The sequence below is a fragment of the Calypte anna genome, chromosome Z (genome assembly GCF_003957555.1).
Source record: "Calypte anna isolate BGI_N300 chromosome Z, bCalAnn1_v1.p, whole genome shotgun sequence".
Classification (NCBI taxonomy): domain Eukaryota; kingdom Metazoa; phylum Chordata; class Aves; order Apodiformes; family Trochilidae; genus Calypte; species Calypte anna.
Genome location: NC_044274.1, coordinates 34,375,500 through 34,396,163, shown reverse-complemented (window position 1 = coordinate 34,396,163; position 20,664 = coordinate 34,375,500). Strand labels below are relative to the sequence as shown.

General features: G+C 39.7%; 1 protein-coding gene across 4 annotated transcripts in view; it reads right to left on the bottom strand.

The window, feature by feature from the left end:
- The window catches only part of AGTPBP1 (ATP/GTP binding protein 1), a 64,289-nt gene that overhangs the window by 3,808 nt on the left and 39,817 nt on the right, over positions 1-20,664 (bottom strand). For 3 of the 4 annotated variants that reach the window (XM_030467513.1, XM_030467515.1, XM_030467514.1), the window contains one exon: positions 18,373-18,533. In XM_030467513.1, coding sequence (XP_030323373.1) covers positions 18,373-18,533 — 161 coding nt within the window. Of the gene's footprint in view, positions 1-18,372; positions 18,534-19,996; positions 20,299-20,664 lie in introns of those variants that run through there. The other variant, XR_003988682.1, reaches the window with a different exon arrangement.

Below are 20,664 nucleotides of genomic sequence, written 5' to 3'. Positions count from 1 at the left end.
AATAGTTGCTGTAAAGTATAAACAAACTAGAAACAGGTAGTCTAGTCTAGGTAAGAATCTAAAAATTCAACCGGGAAACATCTGAACTTTTTACTGAAAAGTGCACACACTTGCATGAAGTAAAAACTTTAAAGTTCTGTGTCAAGTGTTGTAACTCAGAGGCAGTGGATTTAAGGAACTAAGCCACTTGTCCACAGAACCATCCATGCCCTTATCCAAGGGCCTCCAAAAACAAGGGAACTTATACTTTTAGCGTTAACTGGAGAATAATTAAATTACAATTTACTGATCCTCTCACCCCCCTAGACAGAGGTGAAAGGGAAAGAAAAAAATTTTCCAGACCCAGTTTTACTAACCTCCCTTGGAACACAAAAAGCTGTCTGCTTAAAAGCACTAAGTATTCCTAAATATTTTGTAAGTAGTTTTCCATTCTTTTCCATAAGAAGGTTTTGTTGTGCATTTTACATCATAATCAAATCATACAGTGCTAATACAAAACAGTAGGAATGTTCTCATTAAGAAAGAACTCAGGCTACTTGTAGAAATGTTTATTGCAGGGATGCATATGAATTTTGATGGATTGTTGTCTCAAGTCACAAAACAGGCTAGCTTGGCTGTGGCTTTAGAATTAAAAGTATTAATCATTGCTTCTTTCTAAAGATCTTTTAGGAACTTAAGTAGACAACCTATAATCTACAATGCAATCTTTATTAAATATAAATAATTTGCACTGTATTCTTCCTCTACCTGTAGCCCCAATAACACGCTACAATGTACTGTTCTGTTGACAGTTAACCCAAATACTGGGAGAAGAACAAGTGTGAAAAATTGCTAGTCCTAGCTTAGAAAAATAAAATAAAATAAAATATAAGTTACCAACAGTTCAATTTAGTCAGTCTCTGGATTTACATATAAAACAATCTGTGTCATGGTGCACTAGACAACCTCGTACTCAATCAGCCATGTAAAAAGGAATGCTCCAGAAAGAAATACTTTTGAAGGTTATTTAAGCTGTAACTAGGGAAACTATGTTGATTAATAAACTGTGTGTTTAAAACAAAGTTCTCTCCATTTAGGAGAGACAATGAATGAGGAAAAGAACCAGTATCTTTTCCAAATTTCCTCTTTAATTTTACAGCTGAGGAACCAATCATACCAGACAGATACATGCTTTGCATGAAAAGCACGTGGTAGAACCAGCACAGCAAATGTATGTGAACTTGCTCTGGCAAGGGAGTTGGACCAGGTGATCTCCAGAGGTCCAGATCAACCCCTAACACTGTGATTCTGTCATTCTGTGACTTTGTGAAAAGAGTATGACTTTTTTTCCTGTTCTTTCATTCTGCTTTCCACCCTAGGAAGTCACAACCTACCAACAATTCTTCTAAGGAAAAAAAACTTGGTGAAAAGAACAAGTTTAAGTGTTTCATTTATTTAAAGAACAAAATGAAAGGAACGTCACCAAATGTAGAACATGAGTTCTACAATGAGTGCATAGCTTTTTGCAAATTCTGCTCCTAGTCACTTAACACAGATGTTGATTTGTTAGCTTTCATAAGCTAGGAAACCACACTGCAATTGCAGGTTAGACTCTGTAATTCAGTTCCCAGAAAACAGAGCCATTAAATCTAAATGCTGGCCCAATATTACCTACTAATTCTGTGTACTGAAAAAGAAAACTACAATGAGCTATGTCAATGGCAAATATTTTGTTAGCCACTGACAACGGGCTGTTAGCACATTTGTGAGAGTCTGCCCTCACTGATTTGCTGTCGTCTGTGGTACCTGGACGGAGATAAGAGCTGATGAGTGGGTGGGGGACTGCACCCTTCTGCAGAACCTCCGCTCCGGGCATCCTGTCTGTCATGGCTCTGATGCCAATGACCCTGGCTTCTGTGGCAGCTGACTGACAGCTGCCCCTTTGGAACAAAAGGAACTCAGGGGCATATATAGCTGGCCATGCTGTGGCTGTTTTTGTCATCTCTTAACCCACTGCTGCCTTGCATCGGACCCTTTCCAGGGTCAGCGACATCTTGAAGAAACTCCCTCCTGGGCAGCTGGGCCCCTGGTGGTGACTCTCTCCCTCTCTACCGCTCTCCCTCTCTCTCTTTCTTACCACTTTCTTACCACTTTTCTCTCTCATTCTTTCTTCCCACTTTCCTACCACTTTTCTCTCTCTCTTATATCTTCTTTTCCTCTCTCCCTCTTTTCCTGGCTCTATAATTTTGCCTGTGTCAGTTGTCAAATTCTGCTTCTACCCGACTCGTCTGCGATTGGACTTTGCTTCGCAGATCAAAAACAAAAATAAATTTTAATGTTACCTTGGACTGTAATAACATAACAGAAGGCACTTGTAAAAAAAGGCATTAGTGAGGTATAACACAGAATGTAAAGCTCTTAAAAAATCTCTACACTCTTTTTACTAAGTGTTTTTACTTGGAAATGAAACTCATAAAGCTGAACCTGTTAAAGTAGGCAACCAATGAAACGTTTTTAGGTGAAAACACAGAAGCAGACACACAAATAACAGTTGACCCTTCCAAAGTTGCTTGTCGGTTCACAGAATATGAACTATACTCAGTTCATATTTTTTATTATCTTGAAGAACATACAGGTGAATATTTTTAAATTTGTATAAATTATTTTTACTTATCACATATGTGTAAGCACATAGGGATCCCCGACTTCTAGAAATTCAGACACTGTACACAGTCTTGAAGTCAGTATGTCTGAGGTAACACATTTTAGACATTTGCTCTGCCATCCATACATTCAAAATTCTCATCTGAAACTAAGAGATGCTTATTGATGATATTTCCCATTTAATAAAATAAAAATCAGCATTACAAATTACTTTCTCTAGTTGAAACAAGTGCCATTAGAATAGATAAGAAGTTCTTATTTTTAAAGAGACATAAGCCTTTTATGTAAAAACCGACTCTGTAATCTGTCTCATAATTCTTAGCTTTCTACTACTATCCAGGACAATGCACTGTGACATTTCAATCATGTATTACTGAAAATAAATATTATCACTATATTTATTAGTTTATTTTATTTACTTTTTCTTCCCTGAATCTTCATTCCTCACAAATAGTATGCAAGTCTTTTCTGCATTCAAAAGAAAATCTGTTACATACTGCTCACATACACTTGCTTTCCCATGGTATGCTTTCTTCTCATGCAGCAAATGTTAACATTGGCTATTTAACATCTCAGCAATCTTCATTCTAAAAGAGTATGAACCTGCATTGTTTTACTGATGCTGGGTCACAAGAAATGTAGAAACCAAAACACCTGAAAGAAGTTCTTGCTGTGTAATCAAATTCTTTATTTGCTTCCCCACTGCTGCTCCCTAAGTATATCTTGTGACAATATATTTTTAGCTCTGTTGTGCTGACTGTATGGATTTTAATTTCCTAACTTTTCCCTTGGGCTGTTTCTAATTAACGTGCTCAATAATCCCTCTTCCTCCACCCCTCCTGCTTTTCCTTTTAAAAAGAAACCACTGTTTTTCTCAGGTTAGCAGAGGCATTTATCACACAACTACATTTCTGTAATGTAAGGGATGTCATAATCTGCCATAATTTTTTCTTTGAAGTCATGGCCGTTAAAAAAGATTTTAAAAAGAGTATTAAGTAAAAACTTGAAGTTTTGTAGACTTTACTTAAACATTTTATGGATAAAAAGATGAAATCATCAATACCTGATTAATACACCTGATACAATACTGTGGCCTTCATATTTACGTAACCCTTCAAGACTATCTCCTTCATTTAAAAAAAGATTATTTTCTATGCCCCCTTCCAGTGAATACTTTTTCTAAATAACATATATTTTAAAATTATAATACCTTACTATGTATTTCTTATTCACATAATGCTCCAAACATATTGAAAAATAAACTTATTCACTAACATGGTGTGTGTTTTCAAATGAAAATTTTATTTGTCCCTAAAAACATATACTTGTATTTTTCATTACTTATATGATTCAATTACAGAAAGATTAATCCACAAGCCAGACACATCCATTACAAATTTCAATCCCATGGAGATCAGCAGTTTTTTGAGACTACAGGGAAAGTGGATACATTTTAAAACATTGGAGGAAAATATTATGTATTAATATTCTCTGTCAAAATATGGAGCATTGCAGCTACTTGGGGAGTTGGGAAAGGAAAAAGAGAAAAAATTCTGAGGAACTAATGATTCCCTTTAAAACTGCATTGCCACAAGAGTAAACATTTTGGAGTAAGATACACAGGAAATACCACACAGGAACTGTTTCTCCATACTCTTCCTTCTAATTTTCCCATAGAGTCTACATTCTCTTCTAGGCATCAGCAAAGCTGCTATAGTAGGCAATGTCAAACATGCATATGTGTGCAGTTCCTTTCAGAAGCTCTGCACCTCTGTGTTTTTTCCAAGTACTAAGGATAAATCCTCAGGGGAATTTCCAAGGCTAATGAAGAGAAAAACATGTGCAACTCTTTTCTAAGTGATAAGCTGGGTATCCAAATCCCATTTATCCCCAGTCTTATTTTTCAATATCCCCACTTCTAGAGCTTAAAAATTGCATCCCGTCACTTAACAAAAAGTAATCTGTTCACAGAAACACAGAATCACAGAATATGAATGTGTTGGATGGACCCATCAGAATCAAGTCCAACTCCTGTGCCTGTGTAGGGCATCCCAAGAATCACACCATGTGCCTAAAAGCATAATCCAAATACTCCTTGAACTTAGCTCAGCACTTTCTTTGTCCTGTCACGCTTAAATACATTTTGTGAAACTCAAAAATGGGTTATTTAGTTGGATTCTGCAATCATTTACCATAGCCCACACTAATAAAGCTTGGGAAAAGGTATGAAAAATATGTACCCTGTTTATCACACTTTTTTTTCCCTCTACCAGTTTACTAGTTTCATTATTTTGCTCTAAGGGAAGCCAAACAGTACTCTGATGTTACAATCTACATGGAAATAAAAGCCAAAGGCGGGTCTTGGTGCATGGGCACTGCCATCAGGCCCACCAGTAAAATTCTGGATCTTATCTTGGATAGACATCTTTTTCTTCCAGCCTTCTGAAAGAGGCAGATTGGACAAACGCTGCAGTGTAAGATGACTTCTTTTTAATTAAGATGTACTGCTAAGGTGCTGGGAAGAAAGGCCAAGACAAACACAACCACCACAGGACAGTAGTGTTGGGATAGAAAGAAAGTAAAAGAAATATATTACGAATCTTATTATTTTAGAATTGATTTTAGAACTAGAGGTAGAATAGGAATGTGGAAACATGTAAATGTTTTACCTTGTAAAGAATGGTACTTTGTGGAAACATGTAAATGTTTTACCTTGTAAAGAATGGTGCTTTGTTGGGAGCAAGTACTCAGCATTTAAGTAGCGAGATAAGGGTAAGACTCTGCATATCAAAGTTAGTCGAGTAGAGATAAAAGGAAGCTGGTCGTAAAAACAATTTGGAAGCAATCACACACCCGCTGGACATTAACCAAGAGAAGGAAGGTGAAAAGGACCCAGAGAGGAAGATGTCTTACTTCATCAGAGGAAGACTACTTCCTTCATCCCCACGACCACCAGAGAGAGGCACACAAGCGCAGAAGGGGCCAAGAAGGGGCCAGTGTCGCAACTCAATGAAGAAGCAATCTACACATGCATATGTATTAGAAAACGCTGTAACCTGTTGAATATGTAATTAGATTGCGAAATTTTCCGCGGTACATTGTGGCCACGCTGTGACTGACTTCGGAGCCAGATTTGGGTGCGTACCCCTGGTTCCCGGGGCCTCGAAATAAAGCACCACATATAACCTCTCCCGAGTGGTTCTGTGTTTGTCTCCACGCTAACAGTAGGAAGGGAAAAGCATTTACTGCCAGGTCAATGAAAAGATGTAGTATGCAAATGTGTGGGTGTCATAGTTGGAGGAATTAAAGAAGGGCTTTCAGACTGTGAGAGGGGCAGAACACAGAGGGGTCTATTCCTTCCCTTTTCCTGCCCATACTCTATAAAGATCAGGCAGACCGGCAGCCCCACACTCTTGAGCTCTTTTGCCTGCTCTGTGCTTGGCTGCTGTTCCCCTGTGCTGCTTTACCATCAGCTCCTCCTGTGCTCGTCAGAGTCCACATCCATTGGATGGGGGTAAAAGCGTGGACCCCCCTCCTGAGTCAGCCCTGACACGAGGGGCCCTCAGGCACCTATGCCTGCCAGCATCATGATCAGGTTGTAAATATATATATATGTATATACTTGTATTTTTTGGTCTTTACTCCTTATGTTAAATCCTTTTCCCTGTAATAGTAAATCTGTTTCAATTTTTTTTTTATTTCCAACTTTTAAGTCCCTTGTCTTTACTCTCCTTTTATCTTCCCTTTGGGGGTTAAGAGAAAATAATTCTGTCCTTTGGTTTTCAGTCTGCCCGAACTGCTAAGCTGTAACAGAATAATTGGCATCCAAATGTGGGACATGATTTTAAGTTTGTCTTTTCCTTTTAATTGAAAATACTGGAAAGTTGGACATTGAAGGAAAAAAAAAAAAGTGTTTTCAAAATGGTGTTGGTGAAAGACTTGTTGTGTACTGACTTTTTAAATTTACTCATCTACGCATGTAGTTCTGTAGCGTCCCATCTCCCAGCCATGTTAGTTTTCTATGTTAAAATAGTGATTTCTGTAGGAATGAGTTTGGTTGGGAATTTGATTGAAGAGTTTAGAGGCTCTCCGATGAATGAAAATTAATGAAATGAATGAAAATTATTTTGCTCCATTCTCTGGCAAGTTCGACCCACCAGAGTTTGGAGGCCTCGGTGATGGTTGGTGTTACATGTTTTGGTTATCGCTGTGCCTGAACATGTTCCAGGGGTGGTTCAATGTTCGATATTTGTGCAGGGAAACTGCCCCCGCTCCCGCTGCCAGGGACACCTCCCCCCCTGGCTCAGAACCAGCCCTTGTCCCACTGTCACAGCCCGCAGAAAACACCTGAAGAAATTGGAACGCCCGAGGAGGGGTGATGATGATGATGATGATGATGATGATGATGACGACTCAGAGATAACAGAAAATCCTGATCACTGAGAGTCAGCCCAAGGCAGGAACGACATAGGAGAGTGATTTGGAACCTGAGGTAATTGTCCAATCTACGTCTCTAAAAGAGATAAGAAATTTAAGAAAGGATTATGCTCGTGATGAAGGTGAATCACTGACTGCACAGATGCTGAGTGTCTGGGACAGGGGGGCGCATATGATAGAGCTGGAGGGCAGAGAGATGCCGCAGCTGGGATCGTTATCAGAGATGGGGGCACTGATAAGGTAATTGGGAGGTAAGCGGTACTTAGAGTCTTAGGAAATGCCTTTTGTCTGCAGTAAAAAGCCTAAATCGTTACAAGGAGGATATCAAATGTCACCCTATTAGATGGAACACCGTGGAAAGAGGCATCAGATATCTGAGGGAGCTGGCAGTTTGGGAAGTCATCTATGGTGATAGGGCAACACCTGAAGATCCTGACAAAGTGCCATGCAGGAGGCCTCTGCCTAAAAAGCTCATACTGAGTGTCCCAGCTAGATACTCCCACATTTTGGGGGGAAGGGTCTTTGGGGGACATGATGAAACACCACCAATTGTCAGTGAATTTATTAGCCAAGACAGTACAAAGACAGTGTCTCCAGCCCCCTAAAGGCTCGTGTCTCAGCTGTGGAAAACCTGGCTGAAGAGTTAAAAACCTCTTTGAGGTTTTTGAGAAGTTGCATGATAAGTTATCCAAGATGGTGAAGGAGAGTAACACTCGTTTTTCTCCTCAATGGATTAATGTATCAGCTGTTGAAAATAGGTGCTTCCCTGGGATGCCAGCTCAGGGTAAGCAGAACTCAACATAGAGTTTTTGTGGTCGACTCTATGTAACCTTCATGAAAACATGAGTGTATGGGATGGCAAACCCATTGTGACCCTACATGCAAGAGTACAGGACCTCCAAGGTAATACCACTGGGGGTAATGTTTCCAGAAGGATGGCTGCTCTAGTCTCCCAAGAAACACCCATTGCTGGCCCCAGCAGATGGGTCTCCAGCCCAACTGTGAGTCAAGGAAGTAACAATGAGAGTCCAGTTTGCCACACAAACCCTTCTGTTCAGTGTGGGTGTTGTACAGAGTAGAGAGACTCTGCCTCCAGTCAGGTGGAGGAGAGGGATAACCAAGTTTACCGGACAGTGTGGATTTGGTGGCCTGGCACAGCAGAACCACAGAGATACAGAGCCCTCACAGACACTGGTGCACAGTGCACCTTGCTGCCATTGAATCACAAAGGAGAAGACTCTGTCACCATCTCTGGAGTCACAGGAGGGTCTCAAGAACTGACTGTGGTGGAGGCTGGACTGGCCCTGACCAAAAATGACTGGGAGACCCACTGTATAGTGACTGGGCAAGATGCTCCCTGCATTCTTAGTATAGACTTTCTCCAGAAAGGGTATTTCAAGGACCCAAAAAGGGTATATGTGGAACATAGCAGCTGTGGAAACCGAGGGCACTGACCAACTGTCTACCTTGCCTGGTCTTTCAGATGACCCTTCTGTGGTGGGCCTGATGAGGGTAGAGGAACAGCAGGTACCAACTGCTTCTAACACTGTACATCATCTCCAGTACTGTACCACCAGAGACTCCCTGCTCCCCACATAAAACCTTATTCGCCAGTTAGAGAACCAAGGGGAATCAGCAAGACTCACTCACCTTTCAACAGTCCTGTATGGCCTGATGACTGTGGACTACTGTGGTCTAAATGAAGCTATACCATCAATGAATGCTGCTGTTCCAGATATGTTGGAGCTTCTGTATGAACTGGAGTCTAAGGCAGCCAAGTGACATGCAACTATCAACACTGCTCAAGTCAAAAGATGGTCTCAGTTCCCATAGCAGCAGCGTACAGGCCCCAATTTCCTTTCACCTGGAGGGGCATCAAGAACACCTGGAACCAACTGGCTCAGGGATGGAAGCACAGTCCCACCATCTGCCATGGACTGATCCATACTGCACTGGAAAAGGGTGGATCTCCAGACCATCTGCAGTACATTGACGATGTTGTTGTATGGAGTAATACAGCTGAAGAAGTCTTTGAAAAAGGCAGGAAGGTAATCTGCATACTATTAGAAGCTGGTTTTGCTATAAAGAGAAACAAGGTCAAGGGACCTTCCAGAGAGATCCAGTTCCTTGGAGTTAGATGGCAAGATGGGTGCCAGCACACCCCTATGGATGTGGTCAGCAACACTGCAACCATGTCCTCACCCACTGATAAGAGACACAGAACTTCTTGGGTACGGTGGAATTTTGGAGTATGGACATTCCCAGATACACCCAGATTGTAAAACCTTTTAAGGAAGTCACTTGAAAAAAAAACATCTTTGCGTAGGGCCCTGAGCAGCAACAAGACCTTTGCACAGATAAAACGAGAGTCCATGCAGCGGCCCTGGGACCTGTCTGAACAGGACAGGAGATTAAAAATGTGTTCTACACTGCAACTGGTGATAATGGTCCCATCTGGAGCCTCTGTTAGAAAGCACCCCATGAGACTCGAAGGTCAACCCCTCCGGTTTTGGAGTCAGCAGTATCAAGGTTCAGAGGCCAATTACATTCCAACTAAAAGAGAAATATTGGCTGCTTCTGAAGGTGTTTGAGCTGCTTCAGAAGTTATTGGTACTGAGGCAATGCTCCTCCTGGTACCCATCTGCCAGTTCTGAAGTGGACGTTGAAGGGGAGGATCTCATCTACACACCATGACACTGATGCCACCTGCAGTAAGTGGATTGTCTTGATAACACAGTGAGGTCAAATAAGGCCCTGATCACCCAGGCATCGTGGAGGTGATTACAAACTTGCCAGAGGGTAAAGATTTTGGAATGCCACCAGATGAGACAGTGAACTGTGCTCTTCACCGATGGATCCTGCTGTCTTGTAGGAAGTCAGCAGAGGTGGAAAGCAGCAGTTTGGAGTCCTACACAAGTTGCTCAAGGAGCTGAGGGGGATGGTGAATCCAGGCAATCTGCAGAGGTAAAAGCCTTCAAGCTGTCCCTGGACACTGCTGAATGGGAAAAGTGGCCAATGCTTTAGCTCTACACTGACTCATGGATGGCAGCAAATGCCTTGTGGGGGTGGCTGAAGGGATGGAAACAGGACAACTGGCAGTGCAGGGGGAAGCCTATTTGGGCTGCCACTCTGTGGCAAGATATCACTGCCTGGTTAAAGACACTGAGGGTAAGGGTGTGGCACATGGACACCATGTACCTAAGAGTGGGGCCAGTGAAGAACAGCAGCAAAACCATCAGGTGGACCAGGCAGCTAAAGTGTTTCAAACAGGTTTAGACTGGGAGAACAGAGGTGAACTGTTCTTAGCTCGCTGGGCCCATGACATTTCAGGTCACCAAGGGTGAGATGCAACGTACCAATGGGCCTGTGGACTTAAATCAAACAGGCTAAATGGTTAAAACATTTGTGGTACAGGGGACATTGGTGTAAATACAAATATGGAGAGGCCTGGCAGGTTGATTTCATCACACTCCCTCAGACTCACCGGGGTAAGCACAATGGTTGAAGCAAGCTCTGTGTGGTTGGAAATGTACCCTGTGCTTCATGGCACTGCCCATAATACTGTTCTGGGGCTTGAAAGGCAAGTGTTGTGGTGTCACAGTACCCCAGAGAAGATCGAGTCAGACAATGGGACTCTTTCAAAAACCATCTCATTGACAACTGGGATAAAGAGCATGGTGTAAAATGGATACACCATATCCCTTATCATGCACCAGCATCTGGAAGAATCAAACACTACAATGGCTTGCTGAAAACCACCCTGAAAGCATGGGTGATGGGACTTTGAAAAACTGGGATATGCATTTGGCAGAAGTCAACTGGCTAGTTAACAATGGGGGATCTATCAGTGAAGCTGGGCTGATGCAGGAGGGGCGTCCCCAGCTCTCCCCAGCACCTGATGGATGTGGACTTTGATGAGCACAGGGGAACAGCGGTGCAGCCAGGAGCAAAGAGTGTGGGGCTGCTGGTCTGCCTGAGCTTTATAGGGTATGGGGAGGAAAAAGGAAGGAATAGACCCCTCTGTGTTCTGCCCCTCTCAGAGTCTGAAAGCCCTCCTTTAGTTCCTCCAACTATGACAATGGATATAGTTTAAGACTTACTAAGGGTAAGGGAAATAAAGTAGAAGAAATCCAGTTTGCTTCTGGAAGCTCAGAGAGATGCTTTGCAAGATCTTGGGATGCTTTCTCACTGCACGTACCCCTTACTTCTTGCTCCACCAGTCTGATGTCTTTCCTCAAGTGTAAGACTAAGTGCAGGAAATTGATTTTTCATCAGTTTTTTTCTTTCCCCCAGCTCCTTTTGGCAGTCTACAAGTCTACTTTTCCTACCATTTTCTAGAAACACTGGGTCCCAAAAGCTCAGTCTGCTCCACTGCTATAATTAAGCCAAATTAACAAATAAAAATACACCATGTTCCAGGACACACCAAAAAGCCTCAAAACAATCAATTAAACCACCAGAATTTTCTAAAAGAGGTCAAGTTACTGTGCAAAAGATCATTCTAGTAAGTACTAACAGTTATGACTACAGTCACATGGTTTTTTTTCTTTGCACACAGAACCTATCAAACCTGTCAGCATGCCAACTGTAATTCTTACTTTGAGGACAGTATTACAATTAGTCTAATGTTTTCCATTTGGAACTGGAGCAAAAACACTGGCAAATGTGTTTGAAAAAAGTAAAGAAAAATTATGTGTTTCAGTCATCACTTAGAATGTTAAAGCACACTGCCAGAGGGAAATAAATCTGCTTATTGCTTTATCCTTCATAAGTCAAATATGTTTCAGACATGGCTCAAAATGAACTAATGGAAACGGAGCATATGTGTAACAGAATACTAGAGGTATATTTTAAAATATTAACTTTTGTTTAGTCATTTTAAGTACAACCAGTAAAACAAAACAGAATTTGAGAAACTGTCAAAATAATTTGCAAAAAAATAAAAGCAGTGGTTATAGTATTTAGACTGTAATGTTTAAACCTGCCTGCTTATCCTCTGAAGCATTAAAATTGTGTTTTTATAAAGTATCACCAGTGAAATCCAAAATATAAAGGGAAGCAACTACAATTTTATTCACTGCTCTACTCTTAACATTACCAGAACATTACTGTTGTGTAAGATCTAATCTCATACTACTTTTTCATTAATTTTTACCATAATTTTCTAGAGGTCGCTTCTCACTCATTTCTAGTGGTAAGTAATGTACATATAAGGAAAGAATAAGCAGTACTTCTAATACAGTGAATAATGGGAATGGGAATCTGTGCCTTTACAGGACGAAACTGTGTGACTATCTTCTGGCCTATGAGTGTCTCAGAAGAAGAACAGAAATGAAGCTTTTAAATTTTACTCAGTAGAAGCTCTTTGTATACTTCCAGGACTCAACAGAATCCATACCTAATAAAAAGGTACCTCAGCTGATAGATGTTTAATATTTTGTCTAGAACAGTACAGAAATACAACTACTTCAGCACTTTCAACACACTTATTGAATCAAAGGACCAATGAACAATTTATTTCATGTTTTGGCATACAAAGAACTAAGACAATAGGTGTTAAAGAACTAAGGAACAGAAAATAATTAGATTAATATATATTTCCTGTTAATTAAAAAGACAGAGATTTCTGATGCACAGAAAAGTAGCCAGAGATCCTTACTGGCATTGGACAGAAAGAAAACCCTACAACACAAACTTTCCAAACAGTGTTGAGGTCTCATACATCTAGGGAGCCCAATTCCACTGTGCTTCAGCTGTAATACCTAGAGCTATCAGATACTGACTTCTATACATTAAATTATCATTGGACTGAGAAGCAGAAAAGGAGAGCTCAAGAGCTTGCTGGATCTTATTGGAAGCATCACTAGGGGTAGTGACCCCTATGGAAATGAGTTGTAGCCTTGTAGTAAAATATTCTTAAGTACTTCTCACACACACAAGATAACATGAAATAAGATTACGGAATCTGAATCAACTGCAGTATTTTGAGGCAGTGCCTAGTATTTTATTTTTTACTTTACAAAGAAAGTATTGCATAGCCTTGAAAACTCATTCACCGATCATACAAAAATACTGATTAAATAGAACCTACTTACAGATCCCTCAAAAAAACCCAAAGTCCAGACTATAAAAGAAAGAGAAAAATCCATGATGAACCACACTTTTCTTCAGCTGTTTAGTTCTGAATATTACTCCACCTTTTTTTTTTTTTTTTTTTTTTTTCTCTGAGGAAGAGGAGGAAAGGTCTCATCAATACCTATCTACTGTAACATCCTTGAGGATTTCCTTAGGCAGTTCAAAGTGGATTTCAATAAAAGTCATTTTATCCTGGTTTGGGCCAGGATAAAGGTGATTTTCTGTCTTGTACTTTTCCTTTTAGCTAAGTCTCTTGTAAGTAGTTGCACTTGCTGAAATTAACAGCAAGTTTCTCAGACAGTGTCTGCTTCTAGGACTGATAACACTTGATGTTTATAGTTACTGCTAGAGACTGGTATGCAGAGCCAAGGACATTGCTCAGCTCTGAGGAATATTTTACCCTCCAGGAAGATAAAGAGGGCCCACCTGCAGCTCTCCTTTGGGGAGGAAAGGACAAGATAGATGCCAGAATTGACCAAACAGAGTATTCCATCCCATATATGTCATACTCAGTATAAATTTGAGGCATCACAAGGGCCAAGCCCTTGCCCAGATTTCCTGCTTCCAGCTGCCTGCCCTTCCTGCTTCCCTTCCTTCACCCAGCATCCTGGAAGGATTCTGTCTGTTCCTCTGCCTGTGGTCCTGACCCGTGCCAGCCCATACCTGTGTCCAGCCTGGACTTTCCCAGGGCTGCCCTGCAGCCTCAGTGGTGACATGAGAGTTATTGGGGGAAAAAGAGGGAAGGAACGTGGTATCAATTTCCCTGCATATTTGTATATTTGTATATATTTAGTAATTTTTCCTATTTACCATTACTGTTTCATTAAAGTTGTGTAGTTTAGTTTCCAACCCATAAGTCTCTCTCCCTTATTCTCTCTCCTTTCTTATCAGGGAGGAGAGAGAGATTAATAGAGAGCATCTGTCACTCATTTTAATTGCAGGGCCAGTGTTAAACTGTGACACATTTAAAAAAGACTGTTGTGTTAAAATTTATTATAAATAATATCCAAAATAGAGGAACATTGTATCTCCATTATCCCATAAAAGAGATGAACTTTGAGTAGAAACTGTTTACAGTATGTTTTAGTTCTGAATATATCAGTCCCTAAAAATAAATGACATGTAATTTCTCCCTTGAGCATCGTCATTGATAAACAGTACAGGTTTTTAAACTGTGTGCTGAGACATATAAGTGCTACCCAAGATAGGAAATTTGGACCCCACAGATACATGGGCTAGTTATCATATGGGCAAATTTATTGGGGAGAAAAATACTGCTCCAGACACTTTTCCAAGTGACTGAAGGAAAAAGTCTAATGACCCAATGTATATGGCAGAAGTCAGGTTCTGAGCCCCTGGAAATTGGTCCAGCTCATAATTGCACCTATGGTAGTATTAATCCCTTTAGCAAAGAAAGAAGATAATGTGCAAAAATAAATTATTATGACACTTTTATTTCTAATAGTAGAGGTACTGTAAACAAAATTATACTTTCTTTTTTATGCCAAAATGATGTACATATATGGCTGGCACATGGCTGTCAAAATAAAAAGTAGTCAACCCAGTTATCCTTTTAGCAAACTCTCATTATCATGCATAGAGATGGGTCGTTCCTGCCTCAGGATACTAAAATTAGACAAATTAAATTTAGTCAAATTACTTTAGATTTACTAGACAACATTTTACCTGGTTATAAGTATTATGTACTTAAATATTTCAAAATATTTTTAATCGGAGGTGATTGCTTATGTACCTATGGTTAAACGATTCTGATGATGTTTGACAGACAAATCAGTGGTTGTACATGAGGTTGCCACAGTTACACATAAAGTTTAAGACAATTCACACTTTTTAAAAAGGGACAGTGTGATATTAGTCAAATATTCTAGCAGTGACCCAGACAGGAGTACAATTTGCACTTTTCTCTGAAAAATGTTCTCCTGTTAGGTGTCTGATTCAACATCCTCTTTTTAACTAGAAAGCATTTCCATTGAATTCAATGGAGTAAGTCTCTGTATAAATAGTTTTGATTTATCAAATCACTTTTAAGATGGGATTAGAACATACAGAAAGTAAGCTACAACTATACAAAATATTTTAGTCTTAATGCCACTGAAGCATAACCAATTGTTTCTCCCCCCACTACTCTGGAAAGAAGGCAATGAACTGTAGTTACTTTTTTATTCACTTTTATTCAAATACTTTTAGAATTGGGGGGTTTGTGAATATATTCATGCAAAATGGTCTCTTAGAAGACAAGTGGGTATATGACTCCTTACCTTTTTTTATCCCATCCTGATGCTTAACTGTTTCTAATGTGTCTTTAGCTCTCTGGTAGATGCTATAGGGAGTGACTTAGTCACAACATTCTTCAATTTAACAGGTGCTCTTTTAAGGCCACACCATCATTAACAAGGTAAGAAATCCAGAATTTAATTTTTTTCCAAAGCACAGCCACTAACTACTTGTGAACTGAGGTAGTAAGTTTCTCTGAAGAGACAATATTAAAACAGATTCTGTATCGGAAGGAGCTATTAATGTAAAGTTATGTGGGAATCTGGGATTGTCTTTCACTGCCACCCTGATGATTATTTATTCACAACTACATCTTGTTTCAAAGTGCAACTAAGGTTTTTTAATTCTTGTTTTAGTATTATATAATAATAATATATATATTATAATATATAATAATAAAACTGTTTCTAGTTTTAGTATTATATAATAATAGTTTTAGTATATTTTAAATATATTTAAGTCCTGTCTGACTAACCTAGTCGACAAGATGAGTCTCCTACTGGATGAAGAAGAGCTGTGGGCATTGTCTACCTGGACTCTACTAAAGCCTCTGACACAGTCTGCCACAGCATTCTTCTTAGAAACTTATGGTGCAAGGCTTGGATAAACACCCTCTGCACTGGATAAAAAACTGGCTGGATGAGTGGTAGTGAATGGAACTGAATTCACTGGTGCCCAGCCACAGGCTGTCCCCTCCACGGTCCTGGGGCCTGTTCTCTTTATTATCTTTATTAATGATCTGGATGGGAGGATTGAGTGCACCCTCAGTAAATTTGCAGATGACACCACAATAGGTGGCTGTGTTGATCTGCTGGAGGGTAGGGAAGCCTTACAGCAGGACCCAGACAGGTTGGAGCAATGGGCCAAGGTTAATTGTATGAAGGCCAAATGCCAGGTCTTGCACCTGCGTCATAACAATGCCATGGTAAGCTGCAGACCTGGAGAAGTATGGTTAGAGAGCTGTAAGCTGGAAAGGGACCACCTAGGGATATTGGTTGACAGTCGACTAAACATGAGTCAGCAGTGTGCTCAGGTGGCCAAGAAGGGCACTGGCATCCTGGCTCGTGGTAGGAACACTGTGGCCAGCAGGAATAGGGAGGTGATCGTCCCTCTGTAGTCAGCTCTGTTGAGGCCACATCTTGAGCACTGTGTTCAGTTCTGGGCACCTCACTATAAAAGGGACACAGAAGTGCTGGAGTATGTCCAGAGAAGGGCAATGAGGGGCTGGAGCACAAGTCCTGTGAGGAGCAGCTGAGGGAGGGTCAGGGTGCCTCCAGATCAGCCACTCCTAGTTTGGTGTCATCTGGAAATGGGAATTTGCTCTGTGGTAAGCCCTGAGTTACTGGCCTCCATCTAGACCTTGTGCTTCAGATCACCATTCTCTGGGCCCAATGCTTCAGCCAATTTTCAGTTCACCTCACAGTCTGCTCATCCAGTCAATACTTCATCAGCTTCTACATAAGCTTTTTATGGCAGACAGTGTCACAGACTTTATTGAAGTCAAGGAAGACAGTCTCCACTTCCTCCCCTTGTCTAACCAGCCAGTCATGTCCTTCATGAAATGAAATTTTAGAGTGATACCCTAAGCAATAATGTTACAAATGCTAAGCACAGCTCTCCGCTGCTATCATTGCTTTGGTACCAACGTTACCTCAGCACAGTAAACAACACCGAGGAATTCTTAGCAATTAAAATGCTATGTTTCACCTGCACTGTAGACACCATGCAGATGCCATTTCAACAGCTGTAGAAAGTTGCACAAAGCACTTTCTGCTTTTTTTTAGCTTCTGCCATAAGCCTCTCTCCCCATTTCACTGAGGCTTACACCCTGGTAGGGGTAGGTTACTTCGAAGTTTTTTTCTGATCCTCTTTCTTCCTGGAGTCAGTAATAAAGCCTTACACAAGAACAAAACTTTACCTGACAGTAAAGGTTAATCCATTACAAGCATTTTAATGTTGTACCAGTGAGCAAATGACAATGGGGGATCCAGTACTACTCCTACTGTTCTTATAGCTTTCTAGCTTATAGGTAATTTTTATTACTACCTGTAAATGCTAAGCTAGGAACACAAGTTGCATTCTTCTGCAGTACTCAACATTCTGGTAATGCTTAGGTGTTTAAGTGCTGAACTAAAGTGAACAAAAACAACATCTCTGCCTTTCATATGGCTAGTCTTTTATCGTCTATGGACAAGTTGCTTATTTGTCTAGCATCTATACAAAAATCTTAGTCTCAAGCACCTCCTTGTTTCAGTTGCACAGAAACAGTAATAACTTTCATTTTTCCCTCAAATTTCCAAGATACTGTTTTAGCTAAGTTGGAGCTGGAGCCAAGGCCACTATAAAAACCTCAGCTGTAAGTATGCCGAGTGGTAACATATTCGTATGTAAATCTTATTCTTTTCTAATCTAACACTTTTTTAAAGTCTGAAACTCTGCTTTACTTAATCAGATTTTCAGAAAAAGATGTTTGTACAATTTAAATCGCTAATTTGCGGTGAATCCTCAAAACTTTTTTTTAAAAATTGCTCTATGAGACAACTGAGATATAAGACCTGTTGAATTTTACTTCACAGAACAAGTCCCTGATGACTTTAAAACTGCCAGCATTTAACTCAGCATCAAATATGACATACAACTCTGTATTTACTCTTTTCTTTAAAAGTTTGAATAATCTAAATTAATAAAATACATTTCCGGTATATTCAGGTTGTTACACTAACAGGTCATGAACAACAATACATGAACATTATTTTTGATGACTGAAGATCATTTGATAGAGAATCTTTACCTCCACTTGAAAAACTGATAATTTTCCTGAAAATAAAAAGAATTTTAAAAAAGGTAAATATAAATGTGTACCTTGTCACTTTACAGCTTGACTCAATCAGCTCATTTTCAATATCCAGCAGACTAGAAGGCAGACTGTATTCCACAGGTGAGGTCATCCTTTTTAAACGTAGTAAGCCAACACAGAACTTCGCTCCCATCTCCTCCAGTTCTCTTGTCCCTATCTGCAATCCCTAGTTTTAAAAGATTTAAAAGTACAAAATAGGTACATTCAGATGGACTCACACATACGGCAGAATTAATATTTAAAACGTTATTCTATTTAATATACTCTCTTGCTCTAAAGACAGAAAAAGTAAGAACTGTAAACACTTAGCAAAAGTATCAGCAAAAACTCAGAGAAGAACTACGTTATTTCTCTAAGTCTGAACAGACATTTCTGGAAATATCTATATTTATTTGGAGCTTCCTACTCTACACTTCCAGCACACCATTATTAACAGGACTTTACAAAGTGGCATTGGAAGAGAGATGGAGATCATGTCCAAGTTTATAACTAAATTATTTTAAAAACCCGAGAAAAAAATTATAAAAAGGAATTTCAGATGTTAAGATTTCAAATAAACTATTCTTCTACAGAAGTCCCAACAGAATGAAAAAAAATTGAGTTCAAACTGCAGCTGTAATCAAGTTCATTGCTATGTTCTGACACTAAATAAGATTACTGAAGGCAATGTAGTTACTCCTTGACATAAACACTCTTTGCTTCCTGTTAGTTAAGAGACTACATGTGTTACCTGTTCACACACTTAGTAAATAAAACCAGCAAGTATCAAAAGCTCTAACTGTTCTCTAACTCAAAATGACATTCCAAGGCATTATTCTCTGCAAAGAACATTTAGGAGGTAAAATTTGCATAACATTCTCCAAGTTTACATTTACATAGGTGATGAAGCTTGTCTTCAGATAATTCTACACTTTTAATTTAGTCAGCAGTGCAGTATGTACAGACAGAACCTCTTGTGTGAGACAGCAGTGATCTCAACTACTTTTAAGAAGAAAGAACGATATTCCAGAGTGACCCTGTATGGTATGGCTTTATTTAAAGCCATAAGCCAACTCAACCTCCCTCTTTGCAACTTCTACTTCTTAGGACAATTTAGAAGAATTTTAGTTTAAGTCATCTAATGTAAATGTCTCTTACATTAAGTCTCTTAATGTAAGTGGTAGTTAAAAAAGGGTTTTGAAAAAGCAAGCAAGTATGCAGAAGAACCAGGAGCTGGTGGTAAACAAAGTCATCAAGCAGGAAAACAGACGACAAAAAGAATGAAGCAGGAATTCTTTACTAAAAAAGCACAGACAACCTTTCCTTTGTATATTGTATTTGAATGCTGTATTTTCAACTGCAAGGTTTAAAATAAAGTATTATGTTGCTCCAGAAAAGTCACAGTCCAAAATTCTTCCGGTACTTCTGTTTTGAACATACAGACACTTAATAAATAGAACATTTTTGTTGTTGTTGTTTTTTGAAGTTTTTTTCCTTGATAGTCTTCAAAAACAAGGTGCTTTTTAAGTAACAAGAAAGCTGAAGCCATATCCGCAATTCTAAAAATACCGTACTCCACCCAAAGGGCAGAGAAACCTGTGAACAAGTGTTGTATATTTTAATATTATTGTTAATATTAATACTACTTACCTCTTTTATAATTCTTTTGTGCTGTAGGTTTCAAAGCACTTTATTAATAAAGGAAGAATTATCCTCACTTTACTGATGGAGAAATGGAGGCAGAGAGGGTTGAAGCGATTTGCACAGTGTCTCACAGCATGTCACTGACCCCGGTGGGAACAGAAACCAGTTCTCCTCACTCCCAGTGCAGTACCTTATCCACAGAGGCCAATTTTTTGTTTTTGTTTTGTGTTTGTTTGCACGTCAGTAACTTTCGAAGACCCCAATCATAGCTGGGGCTCCACTATGCTAATCACAGGAAGACATAGTCCCTGCCCCAAAGAGATTAAAATAACATTAAGGACAAGAGGTAACAACTGTGCAGAAGAGGAAGGGTAACAGTAATCTCACTGTTACACAGACTGCTGAATGTGCACAACCTGATGGCTGAGAAACTTCTCCAGTCATTGTCTACATCTGTTGCTGGAGAAGTTACCATTAGTTGGCAGATTCCTTAGAGACAGTATAGTAGGAGTGGCTCTACATCAAAAAAAGGATAAGAGTATGTATGAAAGAAAGTGCAAAGACAATTGTTAGAAAAGTAAATAGCGTGTGCAAGTTCTGTGGCTGCTATTTTCAGCACAGCAGAAAGACAATATAACTGAAGAGACACCTAAATGGATCAGACTGGAGGTGAA